This window comes from Haliotis rufescens, unplaced genomic scaffold, assembly GCF_023055435.1.
Source record: "Haliotis rufescens isolate VD_foot unplaced genomic scaffold, xgHalRufe1.0.p SCAF_21, whole genome shotgun sequence".
Lineage (NCBI taxonomy): Eukaryota > Metazoa > Mollusca > Gastropoda > Lepetellida > Haliotidae > Haliotis > Haliotis rufescens.
Genome location: NW_025963902.1, coordinates 10396491 through 10416723, shown reverse-complemented (window position 1 = coordinate 10416723; position 20233 = coordinate 10396491). Strand labels below are relative to the sequence as shown.

General features: G+C 41.0%; 1 protein-coding gene across 2 annotated transcripts; it reads left to right on the top strand.

The window, feature by feature from the left end:
• The first annotated feature begins 3931 nt into the window (after positions 1–3931).
• Positions 3932–18528, top strand: LOC124145746 (ras-like protein family member 10B). 2 transcript variants are annotated; one of them, XM_046515640.2, is made up of 2 exons: positions 3932–4475; positions 16924–18528. In XM_046515640.2, exon 2 carries the CDS (start codon positions 17224–17226, stop codon positions 17857–17859), a length of 636 nt encoding a protein of 211 aa, XP_046371596.1. In that variant the 5' UTR covers positions 3932–4475; positions 16924–17223; the 3' UTR covers positions 17860–18528. The 2 variants fall into 2 exon arrangements, with proteins under 2 accessions (XP_046371596.1, XP_046371595.1); XM_046515639.2 differs by having other exon boundaries at positions 16921–18528.
• Positions 18529–20233: the final 1705 nt, after the last annotated feature.

Below are 20233 nucleotides of genomic sequence, written 5' to 3'. Positions count from 1 at the left end.
AAGAGTGAGGACGAGATGAAATTAGTCAGTAGTGCTAAAGAATGTCCGCTGTCTGTATTGAATGTTTATTCAACGTGAGATAATTTCGAAAACAAAATAATTTTCTCTAACTGTCATATTGTGAGAAAAAGGGATACACTATATATTTAGTTTATATAAATATTTAGTCACGGACAGAAAACCTTAACACGGGGTATTTGGTAATTATCGAACAATACAAATACAAATATACCTACAGCGACTCATTACATGTCCATTAATGATGGGGCACGGGTGGCCCAGTCGTCTAAGGCGCCGCGATTCGCTGTGCACAGTTGCGTCCCTTAGGCACGCCAGAAACCTATGAGTGTGGGTTCGAATCCCGGTTCGCCCCGATTATGTTTCTAGGTTTGTCAGCACCATACCCGTGCTCGTGGGTTTCACCGAAGTGGTGAACGTCTGAGACCTGCATCACTTCGGGCTTTCCTCCCACATTAAGCTGACACGCCGTGCTATAACTGGAATACTGTTAAAAGCGGCGTTAAACCAAACTCACTCACTCACTCACTCCATAAATGATATTAAGTCCATTTATAATTCGTCAAATTCCACTCAAGTGAATGCTCATGTCGCTATATTATTATTACCCCGGTCAATGGATCAGCGCGCACCCGATTGTCAATCTCAGCTTCCTGGGGAGTATACATCCTAAGCTGCCTATGAGGCGCTAGAACGTTAACAGTCTACTATTTTACAGGGTATCCATTCCCTGCTTGGTCATCATGAGCAGAGGCATATTTCGACCAAAGTCACATGCAAGCCAGACATCAAATCTAAAATGAGTTTCAGTGGGGGGCACCGCCAAAGCCATGGAAACCCTAGTTAAACAGCCAAACACAGACATTATAAATGACATTATTACTTGCCCGTGAAGAGATGACCCGTTTAATAAACATACAGCTTTATTACACATTGTGTAATACCAAAACGCGTGCTTATGTACTCTCGGAACACGTTTCACGAACAAATATTGAAAGCTCTCAACATCCCTTGGCTTATTCAACGGCATTGTGTGTGGAGATGATAGATCACTGGGAGGAGCTTATGCACACTCGATGACCCCAGCGACCTTGTTGCTAGGCTGACGTCACATGGCATTGTTTCGCCGATGGATCTTGCAACAAAATTCAACAAATTACGTCATCGGGTATTGTGACGTGATTGTAAACTTTGAGCTGCAAGGCCCCGTTCCACAAGACGATCGTACTCTAGCGCAACGACAGTCGTACCCTTAGAAGTTAAATTATGTGAGTTGTGACAGCCTTAGCACTGCGATAATTTTGTGGGACAAACGCCTGAATTCTAAAGGTGGACCATTGTATGATATTAAATTCATACGTTTCAACTTTTGACGTGTTTGAAGTATTACTCTGTTAAACTCAATTGGATTATGCCATGGATCGTGTAGGTGTCAGCCTATTTACACTCAACAGTATAATTATAAAAACATTATAAATGACAAGTAATAAATAAAATACTAAACTCGCTCTCGTGTAAAACCAATTTTATGAAACTCGTGAATAGTTGTGGTATCTGACTCGCTTTCGCTCGTCAGATACCAGAACTATTCACTCGTTTCATAAAATTGGTATTACACGGGAGCTCGTTTAGTATTCTATATTTATATGCACAATTCCTGAAATACTGCATGGAACAATAGATTCTTATTTCAGTATAATGAATAATGCATGTGACACGCTGGTCCTAGACGCCGTTGGTCTCTGAGTTGCCTTGATTTGTCAGGAACATTTCCGTGCTCGTTGGTTTCAACAAGATGCGACACTTTCTATCCATTGTACGATGTCTTCGCAGAACTGACATACGTTCCATGTCAGCGTCCAATCGATCTGTCATCACCATGTTTTGTGATCGACAAACATCCTGTAACTTGAAATAGTACGTGTTTTAAAGTAGTCTTTCAGTGTGTCTGCCTCGCTTTAAGTAGCACGTGTGTAAAAAGAAGCTATCTTAAGAAAGGATGAAATGAAACTTGAAGCAGTACGGTTATAAATGTAGCCTTTTTGCAGTGCTACTATCTAGCCCCATGAAGCACTTGAGTAAAACCTAGATTTCTAAAGGCTGATATGTCATTTTAAGCAGTGCTTGTATATAAGGTCAAAACGGTTTTACTTATGTCTCGAATACTTTCTTCTCTATGATTATGCTTCAAAGGTGCCGATCCATAAACAGATAGACTTATCAACATAAAGATAGTGTCCCTTCATCTTTTACTTTACTTGTACGTATCAAGAGTGAGTGAGTGAGTTGGATTTAACGCCGTTTTTAACAGTATTCCAGTTATATCATGGCGTGTCAGCTTAATGTGGAAGGAAAGCCCGAAGTGATGCAGGTCTCAGACGTTTATCTATTCGGTGAAACCCACGAGCACGGGTATGGTGCTGACAAACCTAGAAACATTATCGGGGCGAACAAGGATTCGAACCCACAATCATAGGTTTCTGGCGTGCCCAAGGGACGCAACTCTGCACAGCGAATCGCGGCGCCTTAGACGACTGGGCCATCTAGAGAACAGAACAACATTGAATGTTGTTTGTAACGTCACACTCAGCAATATTCAACATTTGACGGCGTAATGTAAACATCGAATATATACCAGACATTCCAGTGATTGAAATCCTGAACATCGATCTACGCAATTTGGATACGATGACATGCGTCAGCCAAGTGAGCGAACCTGACCACCCGATCCCGTTAGTCGGCTCTAACGACAAGCATGGTTGCTGGCCATTTCTGACCCGGATCGTCGGGTAGGTATTAAATGGTTCAATTATAATTCTGCCAGAATGTTAGGGAAGTAAACTGCATTTGCAAACAATGACAGTCAGATGGACAGTAAAGATGAGATCCATTGGACCTGAATGCTGCGTGGCACCATATAATACTATAGCAGCCAGATACTTTGAGTAACAAGAATACAAAATTGCAATGAAACGTAAGAAATGTCGTATTTCACATTTTGATACTCATGGTCATGGGGCTTTCTGTACTGTGTGTTTGTTGTTTAACGCCGCACTCAGTAATATTGTAGCTATATGACGATGGTCTCTATATGAGCGAGTTTGGACCAGGCAATCCAGTGACTGACATCATTGACATCGATGTACGTAATCGGAAAACGATGACATGTATCAACCAAGTCATCGACTACCCGATTCCGTTAGTCGTGTCTTACGTCCCATTGCGACAAGCATTGGGTTGCTGAAGACAAATTCTAACCCTAACATAAGTGAAAAATAGAGATGAATACTTGTACCATCCAGACACTGAACCTCTTGCACTGAAGAATGCGTGCCGAACACAGATGTATACTTGTACGAGAAACGCAGCCTTCAGCAATATTCCATCTACATCTCGGCGGGCTACACCAGAAATGGGCCTCACTCATTGTCCCCATGTGGGGAATCGAACCCGGGCCTTCAGTTCGACGAGCGAACGCTTTAACCGCTAGGCCTGCCCACCGCCCTGGAGATGTACTGGTGTGCAGATGGATACTTGTACTGGTTTGGTCATTCCGTGATGATTTCTCACTGCAAATACCTCGGACGGCAATGAGTAATGTTTTTATGCATATGTGATGCTATGTTTGAGGTTTGAACCTTATGGCGAGTGTAAATAATCGTCCCTGGATCATAGGTCAAGAGATCTGTCAAAAGTTCTAGATGTACCGGAATACTGTAGGCACTACTGCGGTGATTCATCTGACCGAGGGCAGCCGCAATCGAGCTTGTCAAACGTGACAAATAATCTGTATGCTATGTAATTCAATTTTCCATGCATTATTAATCGAATACTCACATCTGATTGCGGACCGATGGCAATCAGACTAGACAGTCCTGCCCTTCCGTCCAAGTCACCAAACAGATGTGACTAACCGACTCCTATGACATTTAGCCAATACTGAGCGTGTTGTCGGAACTAGGAAATGTTTTCACGCGCTGAAAATCCAATCCGCTTTCTACGCGAGGCTTTAGGCTAGAAGCGTGCAACCGATGAGGGTCCAAACAGTTCCAAGGTTGATTGGCAAACATCACGCCATCTACCTCGTTGGACAAGTCATTATAAGGCAATCAGCACGACCAAACTGATTTACTTATTCCACTGAAGGTTGCTGCTGTAACCGTTCCAGGGACAGGCGTTCTGATGTGTAAACTGCAGCCATCTTGGATCGATAAATTGACTTGTGGGTGGAGTGGGAAAAGGGGACAGAAGGCCGGTCAAGGGTACACGAAGCTAGGGGGAGAGCCCTGCACAGGCCAGAGTGACCCCTAGGGATGCACTTCAAGGACCTACAGTCGTTGTGAAAACTGGATCATTAGCGCAGATTAGATAGGAATTCCTTAAGCAGCCACAGCTCTGCTCGGTGAGGTTTCTTCTGTCACACGCAGAAAGAAATCGCGGAAGAGAAATCCACTGAGGTGAGTAACAATCAAATAATGAACTGCTTTGTTCGAATGTCCAAACCACGCAGCATCTCATCTATTTGTTCAGCTCCCACTGCGCAAATACCATGCAAGAGGCTATAAAGATTCCAACCACGAAGAGACGCCGGGGATTGTGCTTGTTTCCGAGGGACATCCCCAAGCATATCTACGTGATTTTTGTATTAAAGAAGCGTTACGCTTGTGTGGCAGTCATTGATATGGGGTATAGTGATTTGATGGGGAGTCGAGGTGTGTAATCGTGGACCTCTATAGCTAGGGGTGACATTTTATGACGGATAGCTGCCCGATGAGAAACTCATCAATGTTGTGCCCCTTGTTCTTCGTTCGATTGCGCGGCCAGACACATTCGTCACATTTGTAATTCTGTCACCATCTTTGATGAAAAACCATATCGCTGTATTAGACAAGGGTCTCTTGTCGGGAGCGTGTTAAGTACAGGAGGGTAGTCTGGTGTTTTCTTGAGAATGACGACAACCGGATGTTGTGTCATATCCGACATGTTGTTAATAGTATAAAACAAATCGGATTATAGTGATAATACGTACGAAGCTGTCATTAGTGTTTCAGATATAGCCTTTACGAACCACACACATATTGAAAAAGCAATTTTTCATAAGCACCACTGAGATCTGCATGTCTTTGGTATACACTAGCCAATTGTTTTTATTCACTCGAACACAAAACTATTTCTTGCATAAAATGATGCTGAGAATAATACCCTGTTTCAAGTTGTCAGAAATCTTTTATAAGAGCCCAATGTATTCGATAACCTTTGATATCACGATTTCCTTTATTAACAATTAAAGATATAATTTTTTACAATATAGTTATATTTTTGACCAGCATAACCTCTTTACGTATTCAATAAGATTTGATATCATGATTTCCTTTATCAACACTTAAAGACCTTATTTCTGACCATACAATTATATTTATGACCAGTATAACCTCTGCATTTGGCAATTGGGAATTGGTTGTTTGGTGTAGCATTATTACTGCATTTTAAGTCCATTCAAAGCCTAGTTCCCTTATTTAAATAATTCCTGGCGTACATATACCTCCCTTGGATATAATTCCCCTTATTTTCGGTCATATCGACTTTCGCTGCCACGTTAAAGCTTCAATCGATCTTCTATTTTGCTTGCAAACGGTCGCCTAATATATCACTTTAGCAAAACGAAGACTGATGGCAAAGAATAAAAGATTATTGATGACAAATGCATTTCCAGAAATTTGGAAAGGTCTGACCTCAGTGATCTCACAAAGGTTCAATAGATCTCTTAACGGACATTTTTAACTACCGCTGGGTCAATGTACAAATCAAACCCGAAAATTAATTAATTGTGTTCAGGTTTGAGTTCTGTAGAACGCACTAGGGCCTTGCACTCAGATTGTGTAGGAATCCCATTAATTCGAACCGAAAACAAAATCGATCAGAAGAGGTTATCCTTTTGTCTGCCTCAGGACCATTTGTGTTGCTCTGATGTTCATCGTCTGTGAAAGGAGCATGGTAATTACTTGGTTTGGTGTTATTATAACAAATTGTCCTTCACGTTGTTTGTTGAAGATAGTAAGTGTGTGTTGGAGTCTTTCCAATGATGCTTTGTCTGTTTTGATTACGTTAGATCGATACTTAATGACAGACGGTAGAGGAAGCACTTGTGGCTATGAGGTAACCAGAAGAAGTGAGTGTAAACGTACATATTGTCAAACACTGCAATAAATCCCCTCGTCTATAACCACACGGAAATCGTGATTGTATATATTTTGTGGCGTTAATGATACCAGTTAGACCATCCAAGAGGGACTTGTGGGGAGTTGTCATTACAAAGCCCGTTAGTACTTAACTTGATATAGTGAAGAAGGTTCGTGGAAGTGCAAGAAAGTTGGAAATAGTTTGGTGGAATCGATTGTTGTGGGTGAGTGGTGTTTCTAAAGGTGGTAAAATACCAGCCATAAACGACTGTTGATTCTGCTGTGGAGGGATCGAAGATGTCCATAGAGTTCATTGGTGGCGCAGGCGGGATGGAGTATGCTGACTGGGAAAGGAATTAAGACATAGATTTCCCATGCAGATCGTCAAAGATCCTTCTGTGAAGTCCAACCTTTATGAGAGCCTTGTCTAGTCTCGTAAATTGCCATTTATTCGTCAGCTCAGTTCATATGGATCTGTATTGTCAGATTTTAGTGCTTAGCCGTTCTAATGCGTTCTTTTTTTAAATACTCTTGGTTTAGACTTAATGCTATTTAAGAAATCCATACCTGCAACTGTAACTAACCTTTCCAATTCGTTCCATTCCATACTTATGATTGAGATTAGATATAATGGTCAGTCTCGTTCATCTTCCGAAACAGATTCCCTTGGACGTAAAAGGCCACAAAGGGATGAAACTGATGATGGATCGCAGAAATTAGTCATAGCACCAGGTGTTTGCGAAAAGAGTAAGCATGTCCTACTCCACCGGTAGCACCCGCCACTCATACGTTTGTTTGTTTGTTTTTTAACGCCGCACTCAGCAATATTCCAGCTATATGACGGCAGTCTGTAAATAATCGAGTCTGGACCAGACAATCCAGTGATTGACATCATGACCATCGATCCACGCAATTGGGATACGATTGTATGCTTCAACCAGGTCAGCGATCCTGACCACCCGATCACGTTAGTCGCCTCTTATGACAAGCATAGTCGCGTTTTACGGCAAGCATTGGTTGCTGAAGACCTATTCTACTACGGATCTTCACTGGTGTGGCATTAAACAACCAACCAACCAACCAACATGAAACACGAGAAAACGTCATTCTGGATTAGTTCCGGACTAATGAGCCTGGTAGAACAGGACGTAATAACCCTTTCTGCGAACACTTGGTGTTATTACTGATTTTCAGTGATCCATTCTTCTAATTTTCACCCTATTTCGCCTTTTAGGCGCAGATGATCGAGACTTATTACTCTCTGGCATTGACCTTTTTATATTTATTTTTACTTGATTGAAAAAAGTTCAGTATTTTACGAACACCGGGACCTGTGCTGAATAAACGGTGTCATAATATTTAATATATGTCATTAATACAACACATGCGTTTAATTACTGTGATATCAACTGTGTATGTGTATGCGGAACTCAACTACAGAAGTAGAGATACGGTACATAGTCGAACTTACCTGTAGGAGGTTAAATATCGATATCCTAACTTATAATATATGGGTACAGACAGACATACTTACAGAGAGACTCATACAGACAGATAGGCGGACAGACATATTAGATGGATGAAAAGAAAGATGATAGAAATATTTCGAAATAATGCAATCCATTGTTCATTGAGTGAGTGAGTGAGTTGGGTTCAACGCCGCTTTTAACAGTATTCCAGTTATATCATGGCGTGTCAGCTTAATGTGGGAGGAAAGCCCAAAGTGATGCAGGTCTCAGACATTTACCGCTTCGGTGAAACCCACGAGCACAGGTATGGTGCTGACAAACCTAGAAACATAATCGGGGCGAACCGGGATTCGAACCGACAATCATAGGTTTCTGGCGTGCCCAAGTGACGCAACCCTGCACAGCGAATCACGGCACCTTAGACGACTGGGACACCCCATTGTTCATTGACAGACAGACAGATGAAAAGATGTGAGAACAAGAGCTGTTGTTCATGTAATCGATTTGTAGGCTGTCATACGTACGTATACCAGGTGCACAAATATCCGTATTAGAAATTATAATTACAAGTTAATTGGATACAGAATATAGTTAGCATATTCAATACTTCTCTTGATACGCAATATTGTATATCCGATATTGAAATGCACACATATCATATACTTTACAGCCAAATCCAGCTTGACAGAATGGCAAAATTGTTTTCCGACCCTTAAAAGCATTCACTAAACAGAAGCAATTTGGTGTTTTCTCTTACTAATTCATTCCATCATATACTTCAAATGGGAAATATGGATTTTACTTCCCACGTTGAAATACTACTGCAAATAATATCGTGAAAGCAGATGTTACAAATTATGATTAAATTTCCATTGTTTCAGAAAAGGTTATTACAGTACTGGGCATAATGGAATATTTCAAAATACACACTTGTACTCGAACAAACAGTCAGCCTTTTCAAAAGGTGATGTAACGGTATTGAGGAAAGGTTTCAAAGCCGATCAATAATGTATCGTTACTGTAGTTGGTTCTGCGGCTTTTTATTGTCCTTGTCTTGTTCATGGTTTTCAATGCTAATTAGTGACAGATGCGGGTTATTGAACTTCTCTCAATGGACTCGACCCCTGTCTGTGGCTCTGTTGAGATTACAGAGACCAGATAGATAATACGAGTTCTTCAGATAGGGATTAAAGGGTCTATGGCATATCGCAGCTGTGTTACACAGTCTGACAATTATCCATGTTCCGGCATATGCTTCCTTGCAAATAAGCCCTGAATATGCTGAGGGTTATTTAGTGATCGTGATCAGTGATGTTCTGCATAAAAACTAGATAATACACGACGGCTGACTGTCACTATACCCACTGTGCCCTTACCATGGGTAATGTAATAAGATGCCAACTGACAGGAGAGAGGTATTTGAAAACGGAAATTACTACGTAGCACATGGCTTTCATTTGATCTGCAATCGACACCAATCGATCAATACCAATTGTGATCGTATCATCGCACGTCTTAGCCGTGCGGTGAAATATACACTCTTTCATTGGAGGTGGTTTCTCTGGTTGAAGAAGAAGAAGAAGAAGAAGAAGAAGAAGATGTAATCAACAAATGCCATGATGGCAAAGGTTTGGGCTGAAAACGAAACGCGAACATCTTGGTAATGTCGGTTTCAATCATGCTCACAATGAGCGTGACCACTGTGAAAATCAGAATTGGTAATAGCACAAAAGCGGATATTCCTTGATGTCGATGTATGCCTGTATGTATCAGATTACTTCAATATATCATTAGATGCATATAAACAGGACTCGGATCTATGGTAGGACTCTGATCCGTGGCGGGTTCCAAGATCGGCAGAATCCACAAACAGGCAGATAATTGCGTATACTCAGATTTGTGGCAGATTCAACATATCGGACACATATTTGCGCATACACAGATCTATTGCAGATTATAATGTACTGTCAATACTTATCACATGATAAGAATTTCTATAACGCTAAACATCGTATATATTCGTGTATAGCGCAGACTTTCGATGATCAATATTGTGATTTCTGTGGAATATTTTTATCATTTCCCCTTTGGAAATACATCGTCAATGCTGGGATTGCATATCGGTACTTTTCTTCAAAACTTTCCCCGTTTCATCGTAGAAATCATTTACTGAGACCTTCAGCACCATCCTATCGTTTGCCGGGGTTGAGAAAATCCTGAATATTTTCCTGCTTCCTTACTTCGGACTCAGAGCATTTTCACGATGAACGTTTTGGATGTTTGAGACATCACTTAAAACGATTCGGCATTAAGGTGTTTCGATACGGGTTCATGGATCTGCCATGCGAAAACCTTTTCTATGGTGTCCGGCTCTATCGTTTTCGACTGATCGCTGTGTCAATCGGTAATGAACCTTTGACTTACATGACAAGAAGCCGTGACGCATAACGTCTTATCAGAATTGAACTGATTCTCCATTGACGGATAATATATAACAATGAGAATCTGCCACGGATCTGAGAGTCCCGCCATAGATCTGAGTCATATATATGAGTATGCTGCCATTGTGATTAACATGCTGTTCACGCCTATGTCACGCTGATTTGATGTTTTAATGAAACCCGCTCGGAGAGCGGAAGGTCCGGGGTTTAATACCCGGCCGCGTCATACCAAAAGACGTTAAAAGATGGTACTTGTTGTTACCCTGTCTGTCTCTCGGCATTTAGGGGCTAAAACAAGGACTTGTCGGCTCGGAGTCAGTATATATACTGTGTCTGAGTGGGGTATCCATGTTAAACTGCAGCATGGTTTCTCAGTGTGCTAGCACTATAAATCGGCATCAGCTCGGACTAGTACAAGCAGCCACACACACACACGTGCATGCATGTCGCTATATAAGTACAATAATTTTGGACGCGACGTCAAACCCCATTTCACTTCCCCTCACCTTTTATGAAACTGGAAACATAGACAACTATTAAAAACAATGAAAGTGTAGGATTAATTGAAGGTGGCTGAAGAAACTACCCAAAACACACGCCTGAAGGCAACCAGTGGTTTAGCCCATGCACATGCAATGCGTGACAATTAACAGTCAATGTTGGTATATCATGGTTTATTCCAAATGCAACTGATTTTGCCCTCTGGGAAGTTGGAAATGCGACGTTTTATCTCTTATTATCTGCGTGACCCCTCAATAAGTCACCGAGTAAATATTGATTCTCATCCCATCACACATTACTCGCCTTGGATAACTTGTGGTTGCATGGAATCATATAAGATGAACCTTCATGAAACATAAATATTATCTGTACTAAGACTTGTATTACGTCAATCCTGAGATGCAATGAAAGAGAATGCAAATTGTATAAGCGTACATGAACGGTGTGAGTCAATCAGCACGGCTTTCCGTAGCTTTTAAGGAATACTCCAGTTATAGCGAGGAGCATCAGTGATAGGCTTCACACATTGCAACCGGGTCTTCAGCTTGACGAGACCTCCTCCTTGGCCTAGTGGAGAGTGGAAAGTCGGTGGTTCGAACCTGTTACCGCATCATACCAAAAGACGTGAAAATGGCACCCTGTTTGGCACTCGACATTTAGGAGAAAAAACAAGGACTGGTCGGCTTGTATTTAGTATGCTAAGTAGGATATCCATGTTAACTGCGTTGTAGTCTTAATTGCTAGCACGTCGCTATATAAGTGCAATAATCTTGGACGCAACGTTAAACCTCATTTCACCTCGCCTCAGTTGCCAGCCGAATAACTCGCATAAGTACGGGCTGGTAAAAGCATCTCACACAGGTTCATGCATGTCAATATATAAGTGCAATGATCTTGAAGCGATGTTAACCCCCTGGATGCCAAAGGGATGCCCTGGATGTCCTCTTCAACCCTTAAATTGAAAGCTGAATAACACTCAAAATACATCACGCACACACATACACTTCATAGTTCCTATTACCACGGAAGTTTCTCCGTTCTGTGATATCATCCACAGTTATTTTATTTTCGGCCAAGCTGAAAAAGACATATTAACATACACGCTGACCACTAGATTGTCGTCTCCTCTCTCCCAGATGATAACCCGTGAAGACCCGGGGTAGATTAGGTCTTCAGCAACCCATGCTTGCCGTAAAAGGCGACTATACTTGTCATAAGAGGCCACTTACGGGATCGGGTGGTCAGGCTCGCTGACTTTGTTGAAACATGTCAACGATCCCAATTGCGTGGATCGATGCTCATGTTATCAATCACTGGATTGTCTGGTCCACAGACCGCTGTCATATAGCTGGAATATTGCCGAATGCGGCGTAAAACAACCAACCAACGAACAAACCCCTAGATGATGACATTTCACTGGTTCGACATGCTTGTGTCGTTTATCGGTTGAAGTCTGACAAAGGCCTTGAGGCATGTAAAAGCAATGCCTCGACTTCTTGAATTGCTGTGTATGCTGAAGTGTTGACCGTGGAATTGTTTTTCAACTTTATTTATATTAAGTCTTTAAAGGCATATAGAAGAGATACACATAAGGAAGAGAACTTATGGATGTCAACTTCTTTATTATGAGGAACCCAACCTTTCGGAGTATATGCTTACTCCTTCATCATCGTCGTCGTCGTCGTCGTCGTCGTCATCATCATTATTATTATTATTATTATTATTATTATTATTACATAACGTCCTACTCTGAAGGACATTTGACGTCATCAGTTGAAGTTTGTCTGTTTTACCGCAAATTCCTAACAAGCTTGATATATTGTACGTTTATATATCATACTTACTATCAAGTATATCAAGTATGACAGACAGCGCATTATATTGCTTGAACTACGTACCACAATACATAGTTAAATATATATTGATCACGGCCGCGTAATGCAGTTCTGGAAAGGTCAATCAATGTCTGACAACCTGCACTGACTGGTATTTCATCACTCTGAGATTTGATTTTCCGACGAGTTCTGACTTATGTAATATAATCAAGCGTTCCGTTATATCATGTAGTAATCAGATATTTGTCATTCGTCAGATAACAGTTACATAATTTGTGAATCTATTAATAAGTCATATTTCCTGGCGAACGTCGACACATTCAAATGAATTCGTTGGAAACGGTCGGGAGTCTTATTTTTTAGTATGGTTTATTTATGTAGTTAATTTTTGTAGTTTATGTGTGTATGTGCTTGTTAATTTATTTATTCGTTCGTTCGTTCGTTCGTTCGTTCGTTCGTTCGTTCGTTCGTTCGTTCGTTCGTTCGTTCGTTCGTTCGTTCGTTCGTTCGTTCGTTCGTTCATTCATTTATTTATTTATGTGTTACTAATTAAAAACAGCGGGAACATAATGTCATTTACTTGGTTAATTTTTCTGTATATTTCCGGACCCCAAAGGCCCGTGAAGATTCCGGGGTAGAATAGGTCTTCAGCAACCCATGCTTGCCGTAAAAGGTGACTATGCTTGTCGTAAAAGGCGACTAACGGGATCGGGTGGTCAGGCTCGCTGACTTGGTTGATGCGGGTCATCGATTCCAATTGCGTGGATCGATGCTCATGATATTAATCACTGGATTGTCTGGTCCATACTCGATTATTTACAGACCGCCGTCATATAGCTTGAATATTGCTGAGTGCGGCGTTAAACAACAAACCAACCAACCAACCGGACCCCAAAACCAATTTTCTCGCTCCCTGCCCATGTCCTCAACCATTTGCACAAAGCACGTGGTAGTTATGTTTCATCGGGTGGGGTTCGCCATCACTCACGGACAGGGACGTAGCTTTTCCTGTGGTCACAACCATCATCATCATCATCATCAAGTGTCTTGATCACACATTCCAATATGCGAAGGTTGTACCCGTTTGGAAACACAATTAGAATCTAATTAGAATTCCAGTGGTAGAGCGTTCGCGCGGAGAGGGGAAAGTCCGGAGTTCGATTCCCGGCCGCGTCATACTACACGACGTTAAAAGATGGTACTTGTTGTTACCCTGCCTTGTGCTCGACATTAAGGGGCTTAAACAAGGACTGGTCGGCTCGGAGTCAGTAAACTGTGTCTGAGTGTGGTATTCATGCTCAACTGTGGCATGGTATCTCAGTGAGCTAGCACTACAAATAGGCATCAGCTCGGACAAGTACAAGCAGCCACACACACACACACACACACACACACACACACACACACACACACACACACATTACGTTTCATTTACATACAGATAGTCAACAAACCGGGTTCATATTATTCACTAACCTAATTTCTTCCGATCCGTTATGTATATCGATAGTCATCATATAGATTCCTCGCTCTGGTATTACTGTAGCGTTGTCGAAGGCCTCCGTGGTAAACGGTAAACGCTACATCTAATCAATTACTATGTGCGATTGAACAGAAGCACAAGTCAGACATTTTCTTTAAATTCTACTTCTGCCATTGATTTCTCTAATTGTTGGAAAGAAGGAAATATCAATGCTGGATCGATATCTTGGTTCTCTTCTATCAGGACTCTCCAAGAATCGCACCGCAATAGCCCAACAGGTTCATTGTTAGGCTAGAAACCTGCATATTTCCCAAGCTAAGCAATCTGACTGAATGAAAAGAGAGAACATGACATTTTTCTCGATAACAAAACAAACGTTGCTGGGGGCCATCCAATCGCTCACTGCAATATCAGAGGACTGCATTAATATCAAATTTCATATACGTTTCCCATCGTGAATTATTTGTACAACGTCATGTGTTAGAGGTTTTTCGATTCAGCAAAATGCGTGTGAGTAGGACCTTATGGAAATGTATTGAGGCTGTAGTCTCAAGTTTGATACGTTATCATTAACTCCTGTTTACCCATATGCCATTTGCTCTTTGCTTCAATCAGTATTGCAAATATGCATTAATCTGATGTAAATTATACGACATATGAACACGTATATCTCCTTTCGGAACCGATTTTGATATTCAGAGGTGGGGTGAGTATGTGTGCTGTGAGTGTGTGAGTGCGTGCGTGCGTGCGTGCGTGCGTGCGTGCGTGTGCGTTGATGTGTATGTGTGTGTGTATGTGAGTGAGTGAGTGCGGGCGTGCGAGTGTGTCAGTTGATGTGTTTGTGTTATTGTGCGTTCGTGTGTGTGTGCGTGCGTAAATGTGCCTCTGTCTGTGTATGTGTGTGTGAGTGTATTTGTGTGTGAGTGTGTGTGTGCGTGTGTGTGTGAGGGGTTTATGGGGAGCTAGGACATTTTAAAGAACTAAATTGTTCCAGAAGATTCTGAAAAATAATAATGATTTTGCCTCCGAATACACAAAGAAAAACTATCACTCCGCTTCGTTCAGAAACATGAATAATGTATGTCTTGAGGTTGTGACTAGATACATATTATGTCTCTGTCACAAATGCCATCCTTCTCCTGAATAAACTGACACATGATCTGTCTCCAAATCGATACACATGCGTTTATATCAGTATGTACATGTACGTGCTGCACAAGAATACCTTCTAACCTATATCCCTTCTTTTTAATCTTAGCTAAGGTATCTACCAATATACCAACCATGCCTTTTTAAAAAAATATTTCATTCATCAAAAAACCGCCTTGTATTCTGCAACCAGGTTTTGTTATATATAGATCCTTCCTTTCAGAGAGCAATATTATAATGTAATATGGAATTATTTTTTTTCAGTTTCAATGCATCATTATTCATGCCTCTTGATCTGCTGCATTAATATGATTTTAGTCGATAGCACGGACGTATCCGTATCTCCTACCGCCTGCATTATCGAAAAATAAATTTCATTCCATTTGAGATGCTGGCTGTATTGAACTATATCACGCCATCTTATCGAAAGCAGTCACGACAACAGGCCAAAGTTGACGATTCCTCAAAGGGTTGTTACAGTAGGCTACACTGGATGTGGCTGAGTGTTTCCTTCCCGAACAAGAGCGGTGATTAATACTGAGATTTCGTGAATAGCTTCCGAATTGGAGATGTGTGCAGGGAGTTATTGAGCATCTGACAAGAAATTCGTCCCGACAAGTAACGAATGGGGGCCTAATGTTACATAGTATCAATATTTACACTCGAGGTATAAACGGTATTAATGACAGGGAGATTAATCAGAATCGTCGCTGATTCAATATGTGTTGATTTGTGACTGTTAGGGTATATGTGCGTGTCTTCAGCTGCAGTAGGTTAAGTAAATACAGATCCCATCCGCAAACAATATTATTTTGAGACAGACTGGGGCATTGTTTCTACAAGGTTTTTGCTAGTTTTGACAGCATCCGCGTTTGGGTTTTAATTGAAAATGCAATTTGGACATTCATCATATGTTCGCGATCATGTCAACCGTTGACATGTTTGCTCCAACTTCATGCTAGGATGTGCTTATCATTCGAGATGTAAACGCCCGTCAGGAATACATCCATCAGTATAAAATGCACACATGGTCGTAATTCAGATAGCGTTAGACTTGGGACATCTGTGCAGCGTATCGTAGAAAGTTGTAGCTGATTCCTAAATATTTTATCCCCGGGTTAAAATTAGTCTTCAGCAACCTTTTTTTTGTCGTAAGAGGGGCATAACGGCGTGGTCAGGCTTGCTGACTTGGTTGATCCCAACCTACTGGTTGAAGCTTTCGCCCGTCACGTATAAGGCCCGGGTTCGATTCTGCAAATGGTTACAATGTGTGAAGCCCATTGGAATTTTGCTAAAAAGAGAGTAAAACCAAACTCACTCACACACTAAGTACAGTGTATATGTTACCCCGAAGTTTTATCGAACCCGCCTTTAGTCACCCGATACCTGATAAAGATAAAATATAAATACCGATATGAACAAACATCATTTAACAGTAAACCTATAGCCTGTAAAAGTAGTAATTTGTATCGTGTTTCGCCAAAACGATGCTAGTATACAGCGAGGTCATTACCACCAGGCTGTTATGAGATATATGATAACACTTCATAGATAATATCTGTAATCTATAAACTGGTGATAAGACGCATGTATGTATAGTGACACGGGATCAAGATGCTAAAGAAAAATAAATCTTGTTTATTTGTTCCGTGTCGGTACTGAGAACTCATAGCCCCAGAAAATCAATTATTGGTACTGAAACAAGTTGCGGGAAAAGTCATGAAGCACGTTATTGAAATGATAAATTTCGTCTGTAATGGCTAGCTTTGGTTAGCTGTCAATAGCATCTCTTTAAATTCAAGCCTCATTTACTGCGCATGCTCACTGACTCTCTTATTTTCTTAGCAGCAGACGACACGAGTAGAGAGAAGCCAGTAGGAAGCAGGCGATCATGACGGTGGCGGGAAAGCGTTCTGAGTCTGGGCAACAGTGCTGACGTTCTCCCTTCAATCGATATCTACATTGACACCAAGATATGATGGCACAGATTAGCTATATTAGGCCAAAGCGTTCTCAGGATTAAGCCCAGCCTTTACATATCGTCTGCTCAGGGGTGGAACCCCCTCGTGGCTGATAAACAGGCGACATAAGGGGGCCACGCGGAAAGAATGCAGTCGGCGATTCGGGCAGGCGAGAGAGTCTTTCATCATGGCTACGAGCCATCTGACAATAGATTCTGACTTTCAATGTGTCAAACTTGCTGTACTTGGCGCGCCGGGAGTTGGCAAGAGTTCTATTATACGACAATTTGTGTGCAACCAGTTCGCCGAGGATTACATCCCAACTGAGCAGAAAGAAGTCTTTTGTCCATCTGTAATCATCAACGATCACCTGTATGAACTGAAGATAATCGATTGTCCATACATTCCTTACTTTCCAGTCAATTCTTTGTACGAGTGGACAGACTTCCGCGGGTATGGCCTCCGAAACGCCACAGCCTACATCCTTGTCTACGACATCACGTCCGAAGAAAGCTTCCAGTATATCAAGACCCTCAGGGATCAGATCCTTGAGAGTCGGGACATGCACGATGTCCCTATCTTCGTGGTTGGGAACAAGCACGACCTGGCGGAAGAACGGGGTATGCCACGAAGAGAAGTGGCGAACCTCGTTAAGAAACAGTGGAAGTGTGGCTACGTCGAGTGTTCCGCAAAATTTAACTGGCATATTATTCTTATGTTTAAAGAACTCATGAAAGCTGTGGATTATATAGACTACGGTCATAAACCTACAGCAGCCAGGGTTCAAGATGCTCTTAGAAGGAACCGATGCTTGATATTGTGACGTCTAACTGTGTGTAACTTTGGAAAATTATGAACGACTCTGTTTGTGGTATATGTTGAGGGATATGACAAAATATCCTTTTCCGGATTCAAGAGATAATGTAATGTTCTAAATCGTGAGTACTGTCAGCCTACTCATTGGCGCGTCACCTGGCATGGACGTATTATGAACTAACCAAGATTTAAAGATCTTACATTCATTGCAACTGTACGAAGAGCAAAGTTATTCTTATATGCCTAACGTGAACATGCCAGGCACAGTTTTGATATTTTGTATGCTTCATCCAATCAGTAGATTACATTGTAGTATTATTATCGTGTACGAGTCCAACCAAGACAGAACATATTCATAGCTCATACGATCAATAGGTTAGAATAGAAAAAAATGCAAACCACGGTGAACGAACATCTGTGTTTTATACCACTGTGTAATATCGTTAAGTGATAACGCTCCTTGTGCATAATAGCTGCACTCAACAAATGCTCAACTCGCCACAGTGGTAGGAAAACGCATAACAATACAGAGAGGACAGATGCCTTCTTTTGTATGTAACAAACCTATTTAAAAGATGTCATAAAATAGATGTGTAGCTTTGTATGTAGAAAATCAATAACCTGGAATGTAGTGGAAAGAACAATCTTGCCAGTGAAAATAAAATGATTAACAAAAGTTGTTTTCTGTCTGTATTGACTTCCCAAGGAATCGATTATATGTCATTCTTGTTTGCATGTATGTAATATGTACTGATCTTTGATTTCAGCTTCAGGCTACTTTATCAGAAATGCATGCTATGGAATCTCAAGTCTTTGATAGCCTTTTAGAAGTTTGAAGAACATGAAGAAATGAAACTTCTATAGATAACTACTTTTGTGTTTGTTGCGACGGTGTGGGGCTATTTATTGTCCCTTCACCTGAAAGGACAAGACGTAATCATGAAACAGTTTCAAGTAAAGAAATACTTATCGGCGAAAGAAGGGACAAGACGTAGCCAAAGACTATTAAAAATATCCATAAAAGAAGAGACAAAAAGTAGCCCCAAACGTCATTACGAACGACAAAGAAGTTGTTTGTCATAATACGAGGCAGTAAGAAACTTGATCACTTTTTCTCTTTCGTCGAGTGAGTGAGTGAGTGAGTATGGTTTTACGCCGCTTTTAGCAATATTCCAGCAATATCACGGCGGGGGACACCAGAAATGGGCTTCACACATTGTACCCATGTCGGGAATCGAACCCGGGTCTTCGGCGTGACGAGCGAACGCTTTAACCAGTAGGCTACCCGACCGCCCCCTCTTTCGTCGATCAGCTGTAAGGAAAACATAAGCCATAAATAACAAGGTACAGTATATTTCAATTTCTAGCGTTCCTGTCAGTACGACTGAAATATGGCGTGAACATTCGACACCATCTGAAAATATTTAACAAGTTAGCGATGGAGCTTTGAATTTACCATTGTGTGCAAGAAGTACACGCGAATTTTCTTTTCTTCTTTAAGTTTAACGACTACTATTTACAACGGACAAATATAAGAACCTTTTAATTAGGCTGTGTAGTTGAAGGAGACATTCAAAGTAGCCACACACAATGCCGCGCGTGTGTAAGAATGCACTCCTAAATATGGATTGAATTTATAAGTATTCTTTGAAAGTAAACTTAGCAGTATTCCCAACGTTGTCAAAGCAACAATACTCGAGATGTATGCACACACATCTTCAGTGTTCCTTTAGGAGTACTTAGGAAGGTTATGGATTGTTTAAAAAGCATCTCAAAAGCACATGTGAAAGCACAACTGCGAGAAGCATCCCTTTGGGAGAAAAGATGTTTTTTTATGTTTCCTTCACATAAGGCAATCAAGTGGCAATGAACGTTATGAGGTCTCTGATGTGTGTACACTTACGTAATTAAGAGCTGCCATTAATGTATGTGTGTATGTGTGTTGTTTACTCGTGCATGAAGTTAATTGATTAGCATAAAAGGTTTGTGGAAGATGACGCTATCACAATCATCATCAATACTCCCCTAATAGGGTATAGTGTAGATGTCATGTGAGATAAGATAATTCAAGTTATCTGAACAGAAAACAATTATGAACTCGACATGTTATAATGAGCGAACTTCTAACGTATCTAAGACTTAGGCAAAAATAATTACATAATTATTATTTAATACTTTTGTTTCATGAAACGTGTAAAAGACAAATCTGACATCTAAAGATTATTGAGGTAACAATATACGTTATTTCATACTGACGGTTACTGTGAAGTTGAAAATGGCAAAAATGTAACATTTGGCCTTCATGCTTTAAAAAGAGATTACATGTACTGTAAATAGCACTTAAACTTAAGACCCGTGAAGATTCCGGGATAGAATAGGTC